A 26222-nucleotide genomic window follows, 5' to 3' on the forward strand; every position below is an offset into this window, starting at 1 on the left:
GTTAAAAATGTTTAGCATACATTATTAGACGGGGGCATTCTCCCTCCCTCCCTAACACACACACACACACACACACACACCGCTTTCTACCCCCAACCACTTCCCTTTAGAAGGTAGTCAGCATTTCATGTCCACCGATCAGTCCACGTTGGGCTCTTGGGTTTCTCGCTCTCCATTTGGGATTGTTGTTTTTGAGGGAGAGGTTTGAGGTGGACACACTGGTGCCCACAACTAGCTATGTTAAAATCTTGCATTTCTTCCTGAATTTCTATGGGCAGCCCTCATTTCTGTCCCTGGGGATATTTCAAACCTGATTTTCAGTGTGAAACTAGAAAAGGCCTACCCAGACAATGGGAGGTTCATTCTATCCTTTTTATGGATCTATGGGTGTCTCCCCCTCTTTCCCTTTCAAATCATTCCAGTCCAATTTGTTGTGTTGGACTACAACTCCCATAATGCCCTTTGCCAGCTGTGCTGGGGGGGTTGGCTACAGCTGTGTGAGCATGAAGAGGCACAAATTGGTTGGAGTATATACCAGCCTTCCCCAGCCTGCATCCACCAGAGGTGTTAGACTAAAACTCCATCATCCCTAGCTATCACCACTAATGCCCATGCTGACTAGGGTGATGGGAGTTGTAATCCAACACATCTGGTGAGCACCAGGTTGGAGAAAGGCTGCTATATGTAGAATCATAGAATCACAGAATAGCAGAGTTGGAAGGGCCCTACAAGGCCATCCAGTCCAACCCCCTGCTTAATGCAGGAATCCACCCTAAAGCATCCCTGACAGATGGTTGTCCAGCTGCCTCTTGAAGGCCTCTAGTGTGGGAGAGCCCACAACCTCCCTAGGTAACTGATTCCATTGTCATACTGCTCTAACAGTTAGGAAGTTTTTCCTGGTGTGATCAAGTATAACTAAAATCTATGAGTTGAAATACAGACGTTCTGAAAAGTTGTGGACAGATACCTTTTTCTCCCTTGGGGAATTTACATGGCTAAATATAACTGAATGTTTAATACCTTCTTTCTTAGTGATATAATGAAAATGATATAGACACACACATACATATAATACTCACTGCCATGATGGACTCCATTTTACCCTGGTTCACAGTTGTGTCTCATAGGGAAAGTTCTTATTACTTCTCTGTTTTGTTTCTTGTCGATTTTGCTACTTGGGGAAGTTGGAGAATAAATCCAAAGTATTTTCATATGGGCGGGACCTGGGGCAGGTGTGTGCTGAGTAACTCCCAACAGGCAAACTTTGACACAGCTGCTTGTTCTTGGTTGGGCAAAATTTGGTCCTTGCTTTCAATATCACAAGGGCCTCGTGTGGCGCAGTGCGGTAAAGCAGCAGTTTCTGCAGCCGAAACTCTCCCCACGGCCTGAGTTCGATCCCAGCGGAAGCTGGTTTCAGGCAGCCGGCTCAGGTCGACTCAGCCTTCCATCCTCCCGAGGTCGGTAAAATGAGTACCCAGATAGCTGGTGGAAAGGTAATAATGGCTGGGGAAGGCAACGGCAAACCAGCCCGCTATAAGGCCTGCCAAGAACACGTCAGCGAAAGCTGGCGTCCCTCCAAGAGTCAGCAATGACTCAGTGCTTGCACGAGAGGTTCATTTCCTTTCCTTCAATATCACAGCTTTCCTATTATGTGCAGTTTGGTCTGTATTCTGCTGTGTTAGTTTACTCTGCCCTGGCTTGCCTTCCACTGATTGAAAGAAGCTGTTTCCGCCTTCTTCTTTTTGCAGAATCATAGAATAGCAGAGTTGGAAGGGGCCTATAAGGCCATTGAGTCCAACCCCCTGCTCAATGCAGGAATCCACCCTAAAGCATCCCTGACAGATGGTTGTCCAGCTGCCTCTTGAAGGCCTCTAGTGTGGGAGAGCCCACAACCTCCCTAGGTAACTGGTTCCATTGTCGTACTGCTCTAACAGTCAGGAAGTTTTTCCTGATGTCCAGCCGGAATCTGGCTTCCTTTAACTTGAGCCCCTTATTCCGTGTCCTGCACTCTGGGAGGATCGAGAAGAGATCCTGGCCCTCCTCTGTGTGACAACCTTTTAAGTCTTTGAAGAGTGCTCTCATGTCTTCCCCAGTAGCAAAATTGACAAGAAACAAAACAAAACTCTGTTAACACCGAAACCTGGAAATCCTCTTAGCACTAATTCTAATTTTTTTTTTAATGAATTCATGCTAAAATGCTTGTATCTGGTGTTTGCTGTGGCAGCTTCGGAGGAGAACTGAAATGTGTGCTCTTTACCCCACAGGAAAGAGTCTACGTCTACGTCCTGGATGGGGAGACTCGCCTGACGTGCAATGACCCACCCCACGAGTTACCGCAGGAGGGAAGACTCAGGTAAGCACCATTCGCTGCGGAGAGAGATTGAAATCTGCTTGCAAACTCCTTCATACCAGTGTTGAAATAATTGTACTTTAAGGAAGGCTGGAATATTGCTTTATTGACTGAAAAAGCAAAGCGCTTTAAGTGGAACATTCCAATTATGTCCTGCCTTTTAATATAGTACAAAAGGATTGCTACTCCGATACAAACAATTTCAACCGGTTTGTGGCAGCCTAGGGTGGCTGGATGCAAAAGAGGACAGCGGGGGGCCTGCAGCTTTAATAGCTGTGTAGAAGCTGGGTTGTGGGGGGGAGGGACCCTGGCTCCGTGGTAGATGGCCCCAGGTTGGATCCTCAGCAGCAACTCCAGGTAGGGCAGGAAAAACTTTGCCTGACACCCCGAAGAGCCCTTGTTGCCAGTCAGTGTCAGCATTACTGGGCTAGGTGGACTAAAGGGTCTGATCACAAGCTGAATCTGAGCCAACAGTGTGATGTGGCTGCAAGAAACGCAAATGCTATTTTGGGCTACATTAATAGAAGTTTAGCTTCCAAATCGCGCGAGGTCCTGGTTCCTCTCTATTTGGCTCTGGTTAGGCCTCATCTAGAGTATTGCATCCAGTTTTGGGCTCCACAATTCAAGAAGGATGCAGACAAGCTGGAGCGTGTTCAGAGGAGGGCAACCAGGATGATCAGGGGTCTGGAAACAAAGCCCTATGAGGAGAGACTGAAAGAACTGGGCATGTTTAGCCTGAAGAAGAGAAGATGGAGGGGAGACATGATAGCACTCTTCAAATACTTAAAGGTTGTCACACAGAGGAGGGCCAGGATCTCTTCTCGATCCTCTGAGAGTGCAGGACACGGATGGGCTCAAATTACAGGAAGCCAGATTCCGGCTGGACATCAGGAAAAACTTCCTGACTGTTAGAGCAGTACGGCAATGGAACCAGTTACCTAGGGAGGTTGTGGGCTCTCCCACACTCGAGGCCTTCAAGAGGCAGCTGGACAGCCATCTGTCAGGGATGCTTTAGGGTGGATTCCTGCATTGAGCAGGGGGTTGGACTTGATGGCCTTGTAGGCCCCTTCCAACTCTACTATTCTATGATTCTATGATTCAGGATAAGGCAGATTCCTGTGTTGCTGTTATTTTCAGAAGGGATAGTTTGCGTGCAGGAGCCCTCTCCGCTATTCCATCTGGTCTTCCTCTTGCTGACTCACAATCATGTACACACCATACAGGTTGGATCGTTCCCCAATTGTTTTCAGCCAGCCAGCGATCTGTATAGATTTATATAGAATCAAGTTTGGATTATAAGGAACACAAGGCCACTAACTCAACTGATCCCCCCGCCACCATCTCCAAAATCAGCTAGCGCAACCGGATCACAATGTGTCTACAAAATTGTGCCGGTGTAAGAAATTGCTCCAGAAGACTCGAGTCAGCGAGCTAAGCCGTGCACAAGGAGTGCTTCTTCTCTCCCAGAGAGATCAGAGCTGATTTTTCTCAGTTGTGATAACTCCCTTAGCAGCAATTCTCTCTTCAACCAAGAGAGCCAGAGGCTGTACAGACACACCCAACCTTTATGGGGATTCCCTGTGCTGTAAGAAAAAAATATATAGTACCACATGTTTGTCTAACCATTCCTACCTTTACCCTTCACAATTTAAAAATGGAAACATTGAAAAAAATACTATTGCAAAGCCACTGTAGGGATTGGCTTGGAGAAGGTGTTTTGGTGACGGCATGGATACTAACCAATTCACAGTCGTTCACAGTCAAGATTTTGCAGCAAGCTTGCAGAACCCGCGTTGACCGTGGCGAGGAAAAAAGTACATGGATGTTGAATGCGCTGGTGTTTCCCAACCAGCTCCCCTGCCCTAAAAACATAACATCTGTCTTCATCCAAGCATATTGTAAAAGAGAGAGAGAGAGAGAGAGAGAGAGTCTAAGAAGAAGGGATTCAAAGGAACTGGATGAATTGCACACATCGATTTAGAGCCTCCCCGCACTGCATCTTTGGCTGCCAGGCTCCGGCTTGCAAATTAACTTGCTGATGTTAACAGGCCAATTATGGGGGAAAGCAATGTCCCTCCGCCATTGTCACTGGCGTTCCCCACGGTGGGCCTGGCTCCTGCGAAAGCTCCACATGGGGGGGGGGGTTTTCACACCCTTTTGACTCTCTGCAAACGGCTGGGCGTATAATAATGCCGCCGAAACACCACTGATCCCTGCCTAATGATATAATCTCCGTTCCGTTTACTCAAAGCTCCCTAAGCACTCCGGTGACTCCAAATTGGAACTTTGTCAAGAGGAGGTCGCAAATTTAGCATAAAACACCCTTGAGAGCTGAGAAACAGCGGTTATGTAGAAATCTGGGGAGCCTTCACGGTGGCTTTTGGCGTTCGTGCTGTGACTTAAAATCGGATCTAGCACCTCTGCACAGCAAAGGCAGGCGAGTCTTCCAGGCAGCAGACGTTGAGTGCCAAAAAACTCATAGAATCATAGAATCATAGAATAGCAGAGTTGGAAGGGGCCTACAAGGCCATCGAGTCCAACCCCCTGCTCAATGCAGGAATCCACCCTACAGCATCCCTGACAGGTGGTTGTCCAGCTGCCTCTTGAAGGCCTCAAGTGTGGGAGAGCCCACAACCTCCCTAGGTAACTGATTCCATTGTCGTACTGCTCTAACAGTCAGGAAGTTTTTCCTGATGTCCAACCGGAATCTGGCTTCCTTTAACTTGAGCCCGTTATTCCGTGTCCTGCACTCTGGGAAGATCGAGAAGAGATCCTGGCCCTCCTCTGTGTGACAACCTTTCAAGTATTTGAAGAGTGCTATCATGTCTCCCCTCCATCTTCTCTTCTCCAGGCTAAACATGCCTAGTTCTTTCAGTCTCTCTTCGTAGGGCTTTGTTTCCAGACCCCTGATCATCCTGGTTGCTCTCCTCTGAACATGCTCCTGCTTGTCTGCGTCCTTCTTGAATTGTGGAGCCCAGAACTGGATGCAATACTCTACATGAGGCCTGACCAGGGCTGAATAGAGAGGAACCAGTACCTTGTGCGATTTGGAAGCTATACTTCTATTAATGCAGCCCAAAATAGCATTTGCCTTTCGTGCAGCCATATCGCACTGTTGGCTCATATTCAGCTTGCGATCTCCTTATAACAACCTTTGCGATCTCCTTATAACAGCTTTGGCCGGTCTAGTATCCTCCAGATGTGTTAGTCCAACACATCTGGAAGGCACCAGGATGGAGAAAGTTGCCTTATAATGCTTCTCCACCCCACCCCCAAAATTCCCACCCCTTTGGGGCCCATTTCTCCCACATACACACTTCTTCCAAATTCATGCCGAAGGTTCTCTGCTGAGATCTTCCAGCTCAGCACTAAAATAATTTAGTGCGATTATAATAGCAGATTTGCGGTTATGTTCAGATCCATATTCTCACTGGGGCCAGTGCAGGAGAAAGTCCTGCTCAGTTGTGTCCCATGTTAATAAGTGCCCGATGGTGCCAGCCCTTGATGCCAGCTGGGGAGGAGCAGACCAGCACCCCGGTCAGTCAGGACTAGCCATTCCTCTCCCCACCCCAAACTTTTCTCTCTCCAGCTTGCTGCCCAACACAGACGTGTGTCTTCCTTGATGGCTAACTAGCTTGCTTCTCCCCAAACTGACACATGGGATATGGCTGCTAGGAGCCACCAGCATCATGGGCCAGTGAAGAAACATCTTCCAGCCATTGTAGGGGTGGACCGAAACAGTTGTCTCCAATTCGCCACCCTATTTTCAAGGGGCAAATTGGAAGCAGAGGTTTGGTGGAACCCCAAACAGCAGAAAGGACATCAAGGAGTGTACATCAGGGAGGGAGGGGGGGCTTTTAATTTTTAAAAGCTGCTGGCATTTTTTTTGGCATGGCTGCAGGACTGGAGCTCTGTCCTCTACCTGTCCTGCCAGGTAAGTCTCCTCCCTTCCCCCCAGAAATGGCATGAATCATCGTCCCCATTCTCAACGCTTGGAGTAATGTCCCTCCCCAGATCCTGAAATGGGGAGAAAGGAGACCCAGCATACACCCGGTAATCACCCAAGGTGATTCGGAAACAATGGAGTATTCTTCAGTTGTTCACTTAACAGCCATTACAATAGGAATTTAGTCTGAGTTAGATTTCTGGGGTGAATTTTCCCTCGTTCAACCGGATTTCATCCTTTCCCACTCTGCATAATAACTCCCTGTCTGAGTTACGATTTAACTAACTCTTGTACTTTCACTGCCTCGCCACTGGGTCCCATCTGGCCCTTTAAAGTGTTTTCACTTCGTTAATTTCCCCTATAAAAAAGCACTCGCCCTCTGTTTAAATATCCGATCTGAGCTTTTATTGCCCTTTGCGCACCAGCTCTCGTGAAACAGGCCAACAGCCAGACAAGCAAACTCACAAAAACACCAAGACTCCGGCACACAGGGAAGGGTCTTCACCCCAATTGCCCTGGGTCGTAATGGTGAGATGGCATCTGTTCAGATGGCCCTGCTCAGTCGCGCTGGCTAGATTTGAAAGAAGATATTTATTGCATTCATTATTTTATTTTATTTATTACATTTCTATTCCACCCATTAGCTGAAGCTCTCTATACTATGTTAAATCTGCTAGAAAAGGGCTAGCAGATTTAATACAGTATAGAGTTTTTGAGATTCACTTCAAGAGTAGCACGTTTGATTTCAGCTGAACAAATGACCCTAAAACGAACAGTCATTTCCCCAAACGTTTCCATTTTATTGCCATTTCATGCCCATCTTGTTCACCTGGCTCTTATCTTATTCTCTGTGCTTATTTCTTTCTCCTTCGGAACTGCCACTGTCTAGGGCCTCATTTGTGTGCATTGCTGCTTAATCTAAGGCTTTATGAAGATTTCATTCCTGGGGGGGATCTACACTACTGCTTTTAAAGCGCTTTAAAGCACTTTGAAAACGTTTTGAAAACTGTATATGCAGTGTGTCCTGGGCCCCAACAGTTGTCAAAACTGTTATAAAGCGCTTTAAAGCGCTTTAAAGCAGAAGTGTAGATCCCCCCCTGTTCACAAGTTGGATGAGAACTTTTTTGGGCTGCATTAATAGAAGTAGAGCTTCCAAATCACGTGAGGTCCTGGTTCCTCTCTATTCGGCCCTGGTTAGGCCTCATCTAGAGTATTGCGTCCAGTTCTGGGCTCCACAGTTCAAGAAGGACGCAGACAAGCTGGAGCATGTTCAGAGGAGGGCAGCCAGGATGATCAGGGGTCTGGAAATAAAGCCCTATGAGGAAAGACTGAGGGCGTTACCTTCCGCAGTCGCGTCGAGGCTTCCAGATGACGTTCACGAGGATCCGCTGTTATCCTGCGGTAAAGCCTCGTTATCCCAGCTTTAAAAAAGTGAGTTCAAGTGCGCCTTTTCCTGCCGTCCCGCGCTAATTCGGAGTACGTGTGGGAGGATGTGAGGTCACTGCAGTCCGCACTGGTCAGGAAAAGGCGTGCTAAGGGGAGTGGCCAGCGGCTTCGGTCAAGCCGCGTCCACCATTTGCGCCCAGTCCGCCAGCTGGGGCAGTGCGGCGGAGCGGCTTTTTTTTATTATTTCCACAGTGACAGTTTGCGCAGGAACGGAGGACCGGAAAAGTGGCTGGTGCGCTGCTGGGGATGGCTGGGGCATGGGCGCCTGTTTTTTCTACTGCAACCTCTGCGTGGGTCAGTTTTCGGAAAGCCGGGCATCCCACAGTCCGCCTTCATGGGAAGTTGGTGACTCCTCGCGGTGGGCAGCCACCGTGGCCGCATAATGGCGGTGCTGTACGCTGCCTGTTGGTGTGGGTACCAGGCTGGCAGAGGGCAGAGCTGTTTGTGGGCTACTGCCATGGCTACGGCCAGATGTGGGTTGGCTCCTTGGGATGGGGCAGAGGGCACAGACACCTCAGAGGCATGATGGGAGATGTAGGCACAGAGTGCCCATGCAGACGATTGACCTTGGGTCATATTACACCCGCCACGACCCTCATCAGGAAGTGAGCGTATCAATGTTGACCCTCAACAGCACCAGCAGCACTTCAGCTGGCACTGGCACTGCTGACGGCTGCGCAAGTTTGCGGTCTTTCGGACTTGCGCAAACCGTGCAGTGAGCGGAAAAAAAAGCCGTGGCAATCAGGCCAGTGTGGCTGCGCAACCGTGCTCGCGGCGGCAGCAGCACAACCGGCGCAAACTTCCGCCACAAATCGAAGGCAGGTGTGGATCATGAGGCGTCACGGCTGAACGGGAAAAGCCGCTTTCACCGCTCCTCAACGACGGAACACCCGGTAGGTCTAGCAAAGCCCAGAAAGAATTGGGCCTGTTTAGCCTGGAGAAGAGAAGACTGAGGGGAGACATGATAGCCCTCTTCAAATACTTAAAAGGTTGTCACACAGAGGAGGGCCAGGATCTCTTCTCGCTCCTCCCAGAGTGCAGGACACGGAATAACGGGTTCAAGTTAAAGGAAGCCAGATTACGGCTGGAGATCAGGAAAAACTTCCTGACTGTTAGAGTACGACCATAGACTCAGTTACCTAGGGAGGTTGTGGGCTCTCCCACACTAGAGGCATTCAAGAGGCAGCTGGACAAGCATCTGTCAGGGATGCTTTAGGGTGGATTCTGCATTGAGCACGGGGTTGGACTCGATGGCCTTGTAGGCCTCTTCCAACTCTGCTATTCTATGATTCTATGCCTCATTTGCAAAGCCAGATGTGAATGCGAGCAGGAATGCAATTCTCAGGAAAAGTTTGGATTTTCCCAATCTTTGTATTTGTGTTCAAAAGTGGACACTTGAACAAGTGCATATTTCTGAAGACGTGCACATTTCCGAAGACGTGCACGTGAGCATTTTCCCACCAGAATCCACATTTTTACATTTTAGCCTATTAGGGTGAGTAGGGAGAACGCCTTTTTCAAAATGCTAATTTTCCTTAATCAAAAACGTGTATTTTGCGACTTTAAAAAAATACTCTTTCATTCAGGAATGCAAATCAAGTTTGTTTGTTTTTTAACGGACCCCAGAACTGTTGTTTTTACATGGATATCGTTGTTTTTATACTGTTTATGTTTTTGATGGTTTTAAATTTTGTATACTTTTTAATGTTCACTGTTTTTAACTTTTGTAAACCGCCCAGAGACCTTCGGCTATTGGGCGGTATAAAAATGTAATAAATAAATAAATAAATAAATAAGTATTTGAAGAGTGCTCTCATGTCTCCCCTCCATCTTCTCTTCTCCAGGCTAAACATGCCCAGTTCTTTCAGTCTCTCTTCATAGGGCTTTGTTTCCAGCCCCCTGATCATCCTGGTTGCCCTCCTCTGAACACGCTCCAACTTGTCTGCATCCTTCTTGAAGCGTGGTGCCCAGAACTGGACGCAATACTCTAGATGAGGCCTAACCAGGGCCGAATAGAGAGGAATCAGTACCTCATGTGATTTGGAAGCTATACTTCTATGAATGCAGCCCAAAATAGCATTTGTGTTTATTGCAGCCACATTATACTGTTGGGTCATATTCAGCTTGTGATCTACAACAATTCCAAGAACGTTCTAGTTTGTAGTATCGCTGAGTATCCCCCATCTTGTAACTGTGCCTTTGGTTTCTATTTCCTAAATGTAGAACTTGGCATTTATCCCTATTAAATTTCATTCGGTTGTTTTCAGCCCAGCACTCCAGCCTATCAAGATCACTTTGAAGTTTGTTTCTGTCTTCCAGGGTATTAGCTATCCCACCCAATTTGGTGTCATCTGAAAATTTGATCAGCGTTCCCTGCACCTCCTCGTCCAAATCATTAATAAAAATGTTGAAGAGCACTGGGCCCAGGACTGAGCCCTGCGGTACCCCACTCGTTGCCTCTCCCCAGTTTGAGAAGGTTCCATTGATAAGTACTTTTTGAGTCCGATTCTGTAGCCAACTGTGGATCCACCTAATAGTTGTTCCATCTAGCCCACTTTTAGCTAGTTTGTTAATCAGAATGTCATGTGGTACTTTGTCAAAAGCTTTGCTGAAGTCAAGATATATGACGTCCACAGCATTCCCACAGTCCACAAGGGAGGTTACCTGATCAAAAAATGAGATCAAATTAGTCTGACAGGACTTGTTCCTGACATGGACATCATTGTTGTCCATGCTGACTGGGGACAATGGAAGTTGTAGCACATCTGGCAAGCAGCAGGTTGGGGAGGGTAGAAGAAAGAATAGGGAAAATAGCCTTTGCCTTGACTGTAACTTTGTCCCCGGCTGAGACAGAAGCTGCTCCATGAAAACCGCCTCTCCCACCCACCCCACACCTTGTAGCCTTTGCCATTACCCCCCGAAAAAAATTCTAAATAGCCTGTGAGCAAACAGGCCTTAAAATGAAAAGGAGGCTATAAAACTGCATCCCGCTGTGCTGAGTTGTAAAAGGCACTTGGGCACAAGACGTGTCCCGGAGAGCAAACATTTGCCGTGGGAGAGGCAGCCGTGCCACCGGAGGCCAAATGGCTGTTTAGAAACCTGTGCGTGCCCCGGCTGTGGAGCACACCGGCCGCAGCTGTAGCCTGGCACTGCGGCTCTGTGAGAGGGTGCTATGCGCGCTGGCTGGAGATTAGAAGGGGTTCCCCCGCACGCCCCTCACCCTCCATGTCTGGACCCCGTAGACTCAGCCGAGCCTTGATGAACGGGGTCCTGCAAGTGCCGGGCAAGCCCCCTTCTCCGGGCAGAGAGAGGCGTGGAGGGAAAGGGGGTGGAGCCAGATGACATCACGGGAGGGGGAGGGGGAGCCACAATCCCTTCCCATCATGCAGCCTGCCAAGCTGGGTCAAAAGGGGTTGGTTGCCCGCCCGCCCACCCGTGCACTGGGTTTGTGGGTTTGTCCATTCCTGTTACATGGTCATCACTTGTCAGTGCTAAGCCCTTGCAAAGCACTGAACACGCAAAAATAGAACTATGTCAGCATAAAGTGGATACAGCTAAACAGACGGGCAACGGGTGAAAGTGCCTTAGGGTCACACCCTTTGCTTCAGGGAATGCAGGAGGGAAATGATCCATTCCTCAGGCCTCCCTGAATGCCAGAACAGACGGGGACGGGCAAATGTCCAATTTAAGGGAGTTCCCCCTGTCAGGCCCACGGGGCCTGCTTGCCTGAGCCCTGTCTTCTCCATTCGGCCTTTCCCCTGTCCGAGGACAGCCAATTCTCCGAGCGAGTAGTGCTCAATAGTAATGTGCCCGAGGAGCTGAGGAGTGGACCCGTGAGGCTCGAGGGAAGCCCTGGCCGGTCCTGGAACATAAGCACATCAGAAGAGCCCTGAGGCTGGATCAGGCCAAGGGTCCATCTAGCCCAGCACTCTGTTCACACAGGGGCCAACCAGCTGTCGACCAGGGACCAACAACGCAGGACACGGTGCAACAGCACCCTCCCACCCATGTTCCCCAGCAGCTGCTGCACACAGGCTTACTGCCTCTAAGACAGAAAAAAACCTCAAAGTGATCTTGATAGGCTGGAGTGCTGGGCTGAAAACAATAGAATGAAATTTAATAAGGATAAAGGCCAAGTTCTACATTTAGGAAATAGAAACCAAATGCACAGTTACAAGATGGGGGATACTTGGCTCAGCAATACTACAAACTAAAAGGATCTTGGAATTGTTGTAGATCACAGGCTGAATATGAGCCAACAGTGTGATATGGATGCAAGAAAGGCAAATGCTATTTTGGGGTCCTGGTTCCTCTCTATTCGGCCCTGGTTAGGCCTCCTCTAGACTATTGCGTCCAGTTCTGGGCTCCACAATTCAAGAAGGACGCAGACAAGCTGGAGCGTGTTCAGAGGAGGGCAACCAGGATGATCAGGGGTCTGGAAACAAAGTCCTATGAAGAGAGACTGAAAGAACTGGGCCTGTTTAGCCTGGAGAAGAGAAGATTGAGGGGAGACATGAGAGCACTCTTCAAATACTTGAAAGGTTGTCACACAGAGGAGGGCCAGGATCTCTTCTCAATCCTCCCAGAGTGCAGGACACGGAATAATGGCCTCAAGTTAAGGGAAGCCAGATTCCAGCTGGACATCAGGAAAAACTTCCTGACTGTTAGAGCAGTACGACAATGGAATCAGTTGCCTGGTGAGGTGGTGGGCTCTCCCACACTAGAGGCCTTCAAGAGGCAGCTGGACAACCCTCTGTCAGGGATGCTTTAGGGTGGGTTCCTGCATTGAGCAGGGGGTTGGACTCGATGGCCTTGTAGGTCCCTTCCAACTCTGCTATTCTATGATTCTATGATTCTATGAATACTGGAGAGAGCACACGACCATCAGGGCTAGTAGCCATGGATAGCCTTCTCCTCCAGGAATTTATCCAACTCCTTTTTTAAAGCCATCCAAATTGGTGGCCATCCCCAATTTCAGGCCTTCCTCTCTGCCGCTGAGGCAGTGCAAACTCCACGGAGCAATTTGTCTGCCTGCCGCTGACTTGTTTGCGGTAGATAACAGCCGGGGCCATAAACAGCCTGGCGAGGGCATTCATCTGCTGCTGGCAACTGGCACCTCTCCCAGACTTGCTGGCAGGTTGAAGCCGAGTGGCCGCAAACCCGGAGAAAGGGCCTGCGCTTCGGAAGATGGATTAGGCGCTCCGGTCATTAGGGGGATGGATTCAGGCAGCGTCCTCAGTGGACACGCTTCCAGATGTATACTCAGGCAGGGCTTTGCCCCAAAGGCACTGACCATCTAAACTAGACAGTGGCAAAGACAACCGGGGGGGGGGGGACGGGGGACGGAGAGACAAGGGTACAGAGGGAAAGAAGGGTACAGGTGAGTTACCTGTGATAGGAAGTGCGGGTGAGGATGTTGGTGAGGCTAAGAAAACAACCAGTCTTAAAGCTCAGCTGCAGCTGGGAAGAACAATTAAGGCAGCCTTGCCCAGCTTGGTGCTCTCCAGATGTGTTGGACTGCAACTCCCATCATCCTCAGCCAGCATGGCCAATTTCCATGCTGGCTGGAAATGATGGGAACTGCAGTCCAACGCATCTGGAGAGCACCGGATTGAGCAAGGCTGGGTTGCATTGCATTGCATTGCATTGCATTTATTATATTTCTATAACGCCTTACAGCTGATGCTTTCTGGGAGGTTCCCAAAAAGATTAAGGGCATAAGCCAAAAGCTATGCAAAAAAGACAGGCAGGGGAAGAGTTTTCCCCTTTCTCATAATACTAGAGCCCAATGGGGTCATCTCATGAAGCTGAACAGTGGTAGGGTGACCCTATGAAAAGGAGGACAGGACTCCTGTATCTTTTAACAGTTGCATAGAAAAGGGAATCTCAGCAGGTGTCATTTGTATGCATGCAGCACCTGGTGAAATTCCCTCTTCATCACAACCGTTAAAGATGCAGGAGCTATACTAGAGTGACCAGATTTAAAAGAGGGCAGGGCTCCTGCAGCTTTAAGTGTGGTGTTGAAGAGGGAATTTCACCAGGCTCTCCATATATGCAAATGACACCTGCTGAAATTCCCTTTTCAATACAACTGTTAAAGATAAAGGAGCCCTGTCCTCCTTTTCATAGGGTCACCCTAAACAGTGGGAGTTTCAGGACAGACCAAAGGAAGCCCTTCTTCACACAGCGCAGAGTTAAAATGGCAGAATCCGCTGCCCCAACTTGAAGCGATGGCCGCCAAGTAGCACAAAAGATAAAGTCAGCAGTGACGACTACTCATGATGGCAGATGCGACCTCCAGGATGTCAGTGGGACAGTGAGTCCGCTCCAGGTTTCAGACAGAACCAGTCAGAACTCTAAAGGAGCCCTGCGTGGTGGAAAGCAGTGAAACCCGGAGTGGATTCACCTCCATTGCTCCCAATCATCAACCACTGAAAGGTGTTTCCCTGTAAATTAGATTACTGAAACAGAACCCAGGAGTGGATGATGATGATGACGACTTCTGCTCGGAGGACGGCAACAAGAGAGAGGGCCTTTTCTGTAGTGGCCCTCCAATTGTGGAACAATCTCCATGACAGGGACCGCCTGGCGTCGACATTGTTATCTTTTTGGCGCCAGGTCAGGACTTTCCTCTTCTCCCAGGCATTTAGTAATCTGTAATTAGCCTCGGTTCGTTTTTGTACGTTTTTGTGGTTTTAAATTGTATGTTTTTGTGATTTAAAATTTTGGTATATTGTTTTTAAGTGTTTTTATCCTATGTAAACCGCCCAGAGAGCCTCGGCTATGGGGTGGTATGTAATAGATCTTCTTCTTTATCACCATCATCATCTTGCTGCAGGTATTGATCACAAATTCCTGGGTTGAACATGCACTCCTGGGCATCCAGTTAATTTATTCTTAGATGGCGCCTGCTCGTGCTCACCATTATTTGGTACCTGGGTTCTGGTTGGTAGCCTTCGGGGATCCCTGTACTAGAGCCTTGGTGAACATTCCCCCAGGGGCCAACAGAGGGCGATGCTGCGATCACAGCGCCCCCCATTGGAAACTTTGGGAGAGGCAGCTACGATGGTGTCCCCAAATTCTTTCTGGCTTAGAGTGCGTGTGTGTGTGTGTGTGTGTGTGTGTGTGTGTGTTGCGGTAGCCAATGGAAGGTGGGAGTGGGCGCGGGCGCTTGGTTACTCACCCTGGGGAAATTGCTGCTTGCTGTGGGCGATCAGAAAAGTGGCTAATTACTTCCCCGGCGAAGCGGCAGGCCCATTTCGGTGCCACATTAACAAAAAGCGCATGTTGGGAATAATGGCAACAAATTAAAAAGAGAGCAAGATTCAATTTGTTTCTGTCACTTGAACAGAAAGGGGGAAGAGGAGGAGAGGCTGCCTTTGAATTACTGTCAGAGGAACGGCGCCGTGCTTCAGATATGCGCAGGGGCCGGGCATGTGGGCAGGAGCCTACAATAGGCTGCCGTTCCGCTGCGGTCTGTGGTTTCTTTTTTAGCATGTGGGATGAGGCTGCTGCACCCGGAGGCAAGGAAAGGCACGGGCAATAAATATTGCTGTGGGTCAATTTCAATGGTTTGGGGTCTTTTTCTTTACAAATCGATTGAGATGATTCATTTCGTTCCCACACGCACACACAATTCTTCCCCCCTCCTACCCCCGGCGCTACAACTGTGGTCCGCCAAGGTGTATTTCATCTCATTTAGCTTCACAGTGAGCCGCTGTTAATTGCATCCACAAAACACATCAGATGGAACTGGAGACAAATTGGAAACGGGGCCCGACATGAAAAAACAGCGCGGCCCAGGCGTGGCCCTCGGCGCTTTGCGTCACATGCTTCCTTTCGTGCCCTCGAAGCGCCGGGTTCTTTCGGTAGAAGCAAAGCCACACTTTGGGGCGACCGAAGCGGTTCGCTTCGCCTCAATCTCTGTGTTATGAAAATCGCGCCCGGGGGAGCAGGACCTCCGTCCGACCGGACAGAATGGGCCAAGCAGGCAAAGGAGCATTGAGCTGATTGTAGCGAGGAGTTTGACAGACACACGCTTTGAGGAAGGGGTGAAGCAGATGTGTTTGACGACAACTCCCCCGCCGGCATGGCCAAGGGGGCTGGGAAGGCTGGAGTAAGGGGGGGGGCTGCCAATGTCTGGAGCCACCTCCCTGCATGGTCAGCTGGCCAACTTGGGAGAGGGGCCGCATGGCATCCTTTCCAGGGGCTTAAAACATGCTGATCATTTAACAGATCTGATTATTTATTTATTTATTTATTTAACAGATCCGATCTGTTGCTGACTCCTGCAGGGACATTTTAAAGCTGACCTCCCCATTGCTGCAGCTTCTTGCAAGGCGCGCTGTTCAGGCAATTATCCTGCAAAGATCCCCACCACAGGATGTTATGACCGAGGCCGGGAACGTAATATTGATTGAAGGGCTGGGTCGACTTGCCTTATGAACTTGACAGCTTCTGAAATTTACCAGGTTGCCTTGCCCTGGTCACTGGTTTAAGTGGGAACAGTCTGCTAATTCCATTTTATTATTCCCTCTCGGCACACACACACACACCAGTGACATTCATCTCTCTGACAAGAGAAACTGAGTCATCATTAGCTTGAAGTGAGACTTTGTTACTGCTTCATGACCAGTGCTTTCTTAAGGACATTTACTCAAAAGAAGTCGTGCTGGGTTCAATGGGGTTTACTTCCAGTAAGGATGTTACCATTTTTTAAATAACCTATTTGTTCAATTTCCTCAAATCTTTGATGACTTGGTTTTTTGTTTCTTTTCTTGCTATTTTGGTAGCCCTAAGCCGGAAATCACAGAAGAAAGATCCGTGCATATTATGGGAAATGCAGATTTTAAGCTGCGTAGCAGCGAGCAGGGTCCTGAAAACCCTGTCAGAATCTTCCATAAATTAGCATTGCCTGACTGAATAAATAGTTTTGATGTCTGCAATTCAAGCTAGCTGCAGTCCTGAGATCATAGAATCATATCATAGAATAGCAGAATTGGAAGGGTCCTACAAGGCCATCAAGTCCAACCCCCTGCTCAATGCAGGAATCCACCCTAAAGTATCCCTGACAGATGGTTGTCCAGCTGCCTCTTGAAGGCCTCTAGTGTGGGAGAGCCCACCACCTCCCTAGGTAACTGATTCCATTGTCGTATTGCTCTAACAGTCAGGAAGTTTTTCCTGACGTCCAGCTGGAATCTGTCTTCCTCTAACTTGAGCCCGTTATTCCGTGTCCTGCACTCTTGGAGGATCGAGAAGAGATCCTGGCCCTCTTCTGTCTGACAACCTTTTAAGTATTTGAAGAGTGCTCTCATGTCTCTCCTCCATCTTCTCTTCTCCAGGCTAAACATGCCCAGTTCTTTCAGTCTCTCTTCATAGGGCTTTGTTTCCAGACCCCTGATCATCCTGGCTGCCCTCCTCTGAACACGCTCCAGCTTGTCTGCGTCCTTCTTGAATTGTGGAGCCCAGAAATGGACGCAATACTGTAGATGAGGCCTAACCAGGGCCGAATAGAGAGGATCCAGGACCTCACATGATGAGATGATGGGCTGTATTGTGCAGTGGGAAGAATCCTCTGAAATCGGGCAGAGGAATCTTGCACCAGTGGAACTACTCAAGGAGAGGCATTCCTCTTCCTGGTTTGGGGGTGATTGGGTTCCATTATCCCAACTGTTCAGGAGGGTCCCTGAACCTCTGGATAAGGTCTGGGGCAGGGAAGGAGAGAAGGAGGAAGATTGAGCTACCTTCACTCCCAAAGCTACCTGATACAACCATTCATAATAACAGTGGTTCCCAATTGGAGGTCCGCGGACCCCAGGGGATCCATGTAACCCACCCAGGGGGGTCCGTGGCACTATTCACATATTAGCTCTGCAAGGTCCGCATTTTAATAAAAGAAAATTCGCTGTCTCCCACGCTCCGTTTGCTTCGACGGTGACACCATGTGTGAAAGCACCTGTGTGATTTAGTGGCTAGCTTCAGAAACTACTTCCCTGCACCAGGGGAGGATCTACACAGCGTCGGGAAGGCGCCTGCAGTGTGCCCCGAAAATCATTGTGTAGATCCTGCCAGAAGAGGAGGAGGGGGAGGGGGAGGAGGAGGCCCCACATCGCCCCTCGCGGGGACGGGGTGAAAAGTTTCCGGGCTCGGCGGCTTCGCTGGGGAATCCGGCCACGTCCTTACCGCCGCCCACCTCCCCGCTGGCCTCCTGCTGCCAGCGAAAGAGCCACCTGGGTCAGAGAGCTCGGCAGAAGAAGGCGGGGCGGCGGCTTCTTCCGCCGAGCTCTCCACCCCAGGTGGCTCTTTCGCCGGCAGCAGGAGGCCGGCCGGGAGGTGGGCGGCGGCGGCAAGGACACGGCCGGATTCCCCAGCGAAGCCGCCGATCCCGGAAACTTTTCGCCCCGTCCCCACGAGGGGCGATGCAGGGCCACCACCGCCTCCTCCTCCGCCTCTTCTGGCAGACAGGATCTACACATGATTTTCGGAGCGCACTGCAGGCGCACGCAAGCGCCTTCACGACGCTGTGTAGATCCCCTCCTAATCCTGAAAACTCATGGAGAAGGAATCCTTTTGAATGTGGTGATGTACAACTAACAACCGTATCTGCAGAAGAGCAAGATGTACTTGCTGACTTGACTTGTGATGGTTCATTGAAATGGTTTTTCAAAGAATATAGACTGGACCAATTCTGGGTGAAGAAACATTTTCGACATTTTGTTATGTGAAGAACAAGCATAGAAATCAGTTTGATGTTGATCCAGATTTGAGATTAAAAGTAGGAAACATTGAACCGGATGTGGAAGGGATTACTTCCCTGGACAAAAAGAGGCATGATTTCTCCCATCACATTTAGCTTCAGGAGCTGCTCGACAGGTCACAATTTGTTTGATTGTAAACTAGACAGTAAAATGGAATTCAGCTTTATATTCCTAACTAAATCATTGTCATTTTTGCGTGGTAATATCACAAATATCACAAATTTTATGGTCTGTTTTTTAGTATCCCAAAAATCCTTTGCTTATTAGGGGTTACCCCTTATTTTCTCCAAAATATTGCTTCGCACAGGTAACTACCATAGAGATAACAACATTTTCAAAAGTAGGGGGTCCATGGCTTGGCATTTGAAAAACAAGGGGTCTGCAGTACTTAGCTAATTGGGAACCACTACAAAATAAAAAAAAATCAAGAAAGGGAAAGAGCAGGGCATTACTTAGGAATGATTGTTTATATTAAACTAGGGGTGACCGTCACTGTGGGATGTGACCCTGCTCCATGGACTCCAGTGACGCCTCGGGCTCAGCTTCCCTTCACGAGCTGAGCCAGAGCTTTATTCCCGAAATCCAGGAACTTTCCCCTCTTTGTGTAACTGCGTTGTTCCACAAATTATGGCCACAATTTCCACCGCCACGCGCACCCCTTGCACTCTCCTTGCTGATGCTGACAGCAGCAGGGAGAGTGTGTTGGGTGCGCAGGGGCGAAGTTGCGTGGGGCCAGCTCAAAGACAAAGTGAACCAGACTCTAGGGGACGGAGCTGAATTGACCTCCTGTACAGATTCTTCTGACATAGAATCATAGAACAGCAGAGTTGGAAGGGGCCTACAAGGCCATCAAGTCCAACCCCCTGCTCAATGCAGGAATCCACCCTAAAGCATCCCTGACAGATGGTGGTCCAGCTGCCTCTGGAAGGCCTCTAGGGTTGGAGAGCCCACAACCTCCCTAGGTAACTGGTTCCATTGTCGTACTGCTCTAACAGAAGTTTTTCCTGATGTCCAGCTGGAATCTGGCTTCCTTTAACTTGAGCCCGTTATTCCGTGTCCTGCACTCTGGAAGGATCGAGAAGAGATCCTGGCCCTCCTCTGTGTTTTAACAACCTTTTGACATCCCTGTGTTAAACCGGTTTTGTGAACTGCCCAGAGAGCTTCGGCTATTGGGCAGTATAAAAATGCAATAAATAAATAAATAAACCACCATAAAGCTAAAAAAAAATGAGCGGAATGACAACAGATTTTCTTTGCTATAGTCCATAAGGTCATGATATATGGCCTTGATCCTCCCTCTGGCTTAGAGAAGGACTCCGAGATGGAGAAGACGTCATCCACTGAGCCATTGCCTGTTACCCTGGGATCTTCCAAGTGAGAGGATGTGGCTTTATCAAACGTTGAGGCTCTCCCCCATGACCCTGATGGAGACCTCACCATACCCATTCTAGAGGATCCCGTAGCTGCAGAATCAAGCAGTGGCCCTTTAAGGGATGGATGGCTCCTCAACGAGGCTGGGGTTAACGACAGACCCAAGTCAGTAAGCCTTCATAAAGTCTCAGAAGACCTCTGCATGTTGCTGAGACAACAGTTTTTCCTGAGTGAGATCCAGCCAGCATAGATCTGTCCAGGGTCCTGACAGACCCTGCCTGGTCTGACATTACTGGTCATCCTACATAGCAAGACGTGACTCTACTTCATTGGACGTGACTCTTCCCCACTCTGCTTGTAAGTGCAATTGCTTCAGATTGGCTCCCATGGGAATCTTGGGCTGTGCTAGACAGGACACACGAGAATTCCAGAGAAATTGAGAAGTGACCTAGTTTCCCTTTTAATTTCTTTTCTTAACTTCTCCGAATCAAAATCTGGCGAAAGGTGGCCTGGCAGCATGGGTTCACAGAGTGTGTGCAGTGCTTATCCACTGCCAAACTAAGATCATTGCTGTTAGATGCAGTCCCAAGAAGACTCTCTGGGGAGCTTCCCTGTTGGGGAAGAAAAATCAAGTGAGCTGCTTTCTCTAATCTCTTAATTGCAATCCTTTTAAGTTTGGTGCTTTGTCCTCCTTCTCTTTGGAAGGTGCTATTTCCAAGTCCCCACCATTCCCGTTAATGTTTCATTAGCGCAGTGTCTTTTGCATTTAACTTTGCTCCCTGGGATTCCGGTGTTTGCAATTATGGCTTGAAAAGTTACAGATCTCTGAACAAAAGATACTTTAGGAGCAGCAGATACTCCGTAGCAGTGGGAGACCTCGGCTCTGTGCCTGCTGCTGTCGCACTGCAAATTCATTAAGAGCCAAAGAAGCCAAATGAGATTTGGGGATTTATTAAGCTCCGGTCCTTTTCAAGAAAGGCATCAGGCCCTGGGATGTACTGATTAGGGCTGTGCATGGGGGGCCCAACCCACTCTGAACTGCTTTGGACCACTCCGGACCCATTCCGGATTCGGACCAAAGTAGTCCGAAGCGCCCTGCTTCGGTTTGGAATTCGAATCTGGAACTGAAACGGTGCACAGCCGTTTCATTGCTCCCCAAAGGCCACTTTAAGACCTGTGACAAAGCGTCCCGGGCGCCTGAAATGTTCTCCCACTGGTTTCTGGATGTTGCCATTTCTGATGACAGGTTTGTGTCCAGCTATTCTTTTCCGTAGAGGCGGTCCTGTTTGCCCTAAGTAGAATACAGACGGGCACTGCTGACAGAAGGTGTCATTTATCCCATTGGAAGGCGAGGCCCCAGTGTCGTGGGGAGACTTTGTTAGGTCCTACCCCGGTGCTTCCAGAGCAGAGCTGGGGACAGAGCTGGGACCTAGTGTGTTGCGGCATCTGGGCCGTTTGCATCCTTGGTATGGCGCCCCTTGCAACAACAGACTCCTGAGTTCCACGGAGACCACTTTGGAGGAGGTGCCTTGGCTTTGCCGGCACTGAGCAGGCTCCCACGAGTGCTAGAAGTGTGGGAGGGGATGGGGGGAATGCACCACCACCACCCCGTGTCCCCAACCCCCTCCATCCTCGACCTTCTGGCCTTGAGCAAACAGGACTTCAGGGCCTTCTACGTGCTAGAAGGTGAGCAGAATCCCCCACGAGATTGGGAACCCCAGTAGAGCAGGCGTTCCCGTCGCACGGAGACGTCCACTGAGCCCACCCATCCCTCTTCAGACCTCAGCGCAGGAGGGCCAGGAACCGAGTAGGTGGGCTGGGCTCGCAAGCGGGCCTGCAACCCTTCCTGTGTTTAGCCCCCCACAGATGAAGGCCAAAGTCCTGCACGGGGCTATGGAGGAAAAGGGCTGTAAGGCATGAGGCTTACACCAGAAGCTGTGACTCATCAGGCTCGTGGGGCAGAACTGCCCCCCCCGAGTTCCCTCTTCCCCCGACTGCTGACTTTTTGGGGGTTCCCAGCTTTTGTGCCTTTTCTCCCATCCGTAAAGCTTGACGTGCCTCTGTGACTGCAGAAAGAGCTTCAAGCTAAAATAGCCCTGGGGGTTCTTGGCATATGGGCCCCGCCCCTTTAACGCTTTGCCACACCCCTTTGACACTTTGCCCTGCCCCTTTGGCACTTGGCTCCACCCACCACTGGAAGGCCACTCCCAAGAGCTTCTCTGAAATGGAACATAGCCCTTGGGCTGAAAGAGGTGCTGAAGAGATGCAGTAGGGAGGGCAGCCACCTAGTTAGACATTGGCCCTGTTTAGAAGACACCTTAAACCATAGCTTTAACCATAGTGAATAAGGCTTTTTCCTTTATTCACCATGGTTAAAGCCATGGTTTAAGGTGTCTTCTGAACACAGCCCAGCTTTCTGGCTTAACCGCCATGGTTAAAGCCATGGTTTAAGGTGTCTTCTGAACACAGCCCGGCTTTCTGGCTTAACCGCCATGGTTAAAGCCATGGTTTAAGGTGTCTTCTGAACACAGCCCGGCTTTCTGGCTTAACCGCCATGGTTAAAGCCATGGTTTAAGGTGTCTTCTGAACATAGCCCGGCTTTCTGGCTTATCCGCCATGGTTAAAGCCATGGTTTAAGGTGTCTCCTGAACGGGGCCATTGTGGGACTAGATGGAGCGTTGGTCTGATCCAGCAACCGGGCTGCTCCTCTGATGTTCACGGGCCCAGCACGGCCAGTTGGAACGGCATTCCCTGGTCGCTGAACACCTAGGAAGGTGGCTTGTTACTTTTATTATCATTTGTTTCATTTCTATACCACCCAATAGCCAAATCTCTCTGGGCGATTTACAGCAATTCACAGCAATTCATAAAATAATAAAAGGCAATATACAAATACAGCATAAAAAAGTTCATATGCAAAATTTAAAAGAATTTAGGCAGCTAAAAACAGTTTCAAATAAAATACTGTGTAGGTGACTGGCATAAATGCCCCCATCATATGCCATTAAACGCCTGGGAGTCGAGGGCAGTCTTAACCTGGTGCCGAAACGATGACAGTGTTGGTGCCAGGCAGGCCTCAGTAGGGAGCTCATTCCACAGTCGAGGGGCCTCCACTGAGGAGGCCCTTTCGTCTCTACTGGAGGAGGCACTCGGGAGAGGTTCACCGCAGTATGTTCAGGTCAGGAGAGGTGTTCCTTCAGGTATTGCAGTTCCAGGCCTCACCTGTCAGCCATCTGCCCAATGTGTCCTGCTCTGGATGACCGTGCGGCCGGGACTCGCAGCAGACGCTGCTCAGCAGGCGAAACATCTTGGAGGATTAATTGGCTGGGATGGGAAATGAGGCGCGTGGCTTTGAAGCCGTCTCCAGGAGGGAGGCCAGCGCGCAGAAGGAAGGCAGCGGGTCGGCGAAGGGAGGGCAACGCTGCCTGAGTTTCTGCGTGGGCTTCCTGTTCTGACTCTGCACCGGTGCTCAGCACCACTGGGGCCTCCACCAAGTGACTTCCAACCAAGCCAGGTGGCCATGTTTATATTTGCAGGGCTGCTGCCATGAGCGACGCAGAAGCAACCGTTCTGCACCCTGCAGGGTCACACAGGACAGCCCTCCCCTCCTGACGGCTCCGGCGGCTTCCAGAAGCAGCAATCCCAGCTGTGGCTGAGGTCACCAGTGGCTTGAGAGGCTTCCACCCCTGCCTGCTGACCTGGCCGGCGTTGCTGCGAAGCACCGGGGCTGATCATCATCAGCATCATCATCAGCAGGAGGAATTTGGTGGCAGTGGTGTGGGGCAAGCATGAGGGATGCACCTCAGGCCCCATGGGACATATCAGCTGTGCATAGGGATGGGAGAAACAGAGAGGTTCAAGTTCAATCTGAATCCCATGCCCATCAGGCAATCTCGAAGGAGGCCGTTTTGAATGCCGCTGAAAGCTGCCAAGAGGTCCAGTAGACCCAACAAAGGACCTTCTGTCCCTGTTCTGTTCTCAGCAGAGGCTGGGAGCCAAAGGTGACTCAGCCCTTAAATCAGACTTAAAGCCAGATTGAAATGGGTCCAGATAATAGGTTTTGTAGTGTCCCTCAGGCATAGGGACCATACGGGTGAGCTTACCTGCTCAGCCTGCCACTTGCCCCTAGACTACCAGGCAATAACTTCAGAGTCTTTTCCTTGCTGGATTCCTTTATTACTGAAACCTCCTAGAACAGTGACCCTCCAAAACCCTGTAGCAAGGGCCACACCACCCAGTGGCTGAACAGAGGCCCCGCCCAGGCCTTCGATGAGGACCTGGAGACTAGCAGCTACAGGCCTCTGAAAGGTATATACATCCACATATCACATCCCCCCTTCTCCATAAAAACAATAACTTTTGTTCAATTAAATCTTAACTCGTCAATCTCAGCTCTTCACCACTATCCCATAACATAGTCCTTAAGCTTTGCTGGTAGTCTCACTTCTCGCCCACTCCGTGTCCGTTCGATTCCATGCTGTTCCATCTGACGAAAGCTCCAGCTCACCTTGAGGTCCTTCTGGCAAGACCACTGCCTCAGGGGATGCCGGCTCCTCTGCAACCCCTAGATCCGCATTGGTTGCACCCACAGGGGAAAAGCAATCCCTCCGGAGGTGCCCCCTGTTCCTTCTATAAGTTTGACCTTGGGGAGTCTCCACTACATATGAGCGTGGCTCTCTTCTTTTCTGAGCTACTGATGCTGGCATCCAACCTAAAGCTGTTTTCAACCTGACCCTATCTCCTACTTGCAAAGGTGGAAGAGGTGCTGTGTGCTTGTCAGAATATGCTTTCTGCTGCCTCTGTCGATCTCGTAATCTAGGGTGCGCTCCACGTGGCACCCTGGGCTTCAGGGCAGATGTAATAGCTGGCAGTGTGCTCCGTAGTAAACGTCCCATGAGCAATTGGGCAGGAGCAAAATCTAAACCTGTTACTGGAGTATTACGCAGGTTCAACAGGGCCAGATATGGATCAGCGCCATCTTGTAGAGCTTTCGATAGCATGTGCTTGATGGTTTGTATAGTACGTTCTGCTTGCCCGTTGGACTGGGGGTAAGCTGGGCTCAAATGTGTCAAGGTGATCCCCCACTCAGTTGCAAATTGTCTCATAACCTGGCTCACAAATGGTACATGGTCACAGATTATCTCTTTAGGTATACCATGACGTGCAAATGTTGCCTTCAATCTGGCAACAACAGTCACAGCTGTTTTATCTGTCAAGTGGAGAACTTCAGGGAACTTAGAAAAGTAGTCCATGACTACCAGGTAAGAATGACCTTGTAACTCGAAAATATCAGCTGCTACCTTTAGCCATGGCAGGTCTGGGATCTCGTGAGGGATCATTGGTTCCCTCTGATTGGCTGGCTGATGTTCCTGGCATGGCTGACAATTGTTGACCCACCGTTCTATCTCTTCATTCACACGAGGCCAATACATCAATGCCCGAGCGTGTGCTTTAGATCTATTGACCCCTTGGTGTGGTAAGTGCAGCAGTTTTAACATGTTGTCTCTGGCGCCCTGGGGGATGATGATTTTGTGTCCCACCAGCAACAAGTCATTTTCAATTCGAATACTGTCTCTGAGAGGCCAATAGGGATAAAGTTCAGGCCTAATCTGCTTGCGCCTCCTGGGCCAGCCATTAATATGTAGAATCTTCAAGGCCTGTAGGCATGTATCTGCTGACGTGTGTTCTTGCAATGATTTGAGCATATGATCACTAAGCGGGTCCGTACTGGACAAACTGTAGATCACTCTATCTTCCATCAGAGGTTCTGTATCTGTGGGGAGAGTACTTGTAGTCGCCCTAGAAAGTGTGTCCGCTATAAACATGTCCTTGCCTTTCGTATAGTGGATCTGAATATCATATTTCTGCAGTTGTAATAACATTCTCTGTAATCTTGCTGGGGCCTTCCCCAGTGGCTTGGCAAAAATTGCCTCCAGTGGCTTATGATCTGATTGGACTTTTACTTGGACACCAAAAACATACTGGTGGAATTTTGACATTGCAAAGACGATTGCCAAGAGTTCCTTTTCTATTTGTGCATAATTTTGCTCCGCCTTGGATAAGGCACGAGAAGCATATGCAATTGGTCTCTTTTTCTGGAATAGGCATGCCCCCAAACCATCCTTGGATGCATCAGCTTGGACCCATAGTTGCTCCTTAGGCTGACCGACCCAGAAGTGGTGGATCTCCAGTTTCTGTGACATAGAAGGTTAGAGTTCGATTCTTAAGACCATTTTTGCAAGGAGCTACAATGGTACCTCTTGGTTTGACCTTTGCTCCACCAAAGGCAACTAGTGTCACATTTGTCATTGCTGTATGCACTTTATCCTGCAAGCACTCTGCAATGTCTTTT

General features: G+C 49.5%; 1 protein-coding gene across 1 annotated transcript in view; it reads left to right on the forward strand.

Annotated features, from left to right (window-relative positions):
• Positions 1–26222, forward strand: part of PDE2A (phosphodiesterase 2A) — a 455035-nt gene that overhangs the window by 337201 nt on the left and 91612 nt on the right. Inside the window, exon 4 of the mRNA XM_063127363.1 lies at positions 2265–2353. Within this exon, the coding sequence (XP_062983433.1) occupies positions 2265–2353 (89 nt within the window). The remainder of the gene's footprint in view (positions 1–2264; positions 2354–26222) is intronic.

This window comes from Elgaria multicarinata, chromosome 5 (assembly GCF_023053635.1).
Source record: "Elgaria multicarinata webbii isolate HBS135686 ecotype San Diego chromosome 5, rElgMul1.1.pri, whole genome shotgun sequence".
NCBI classification, from domain to species: Eukaryota; Metazoa; Chordata; class Lepidosauria; order Squamata; family Anguidae; genus Elgaria; species Elgaria multicarinata.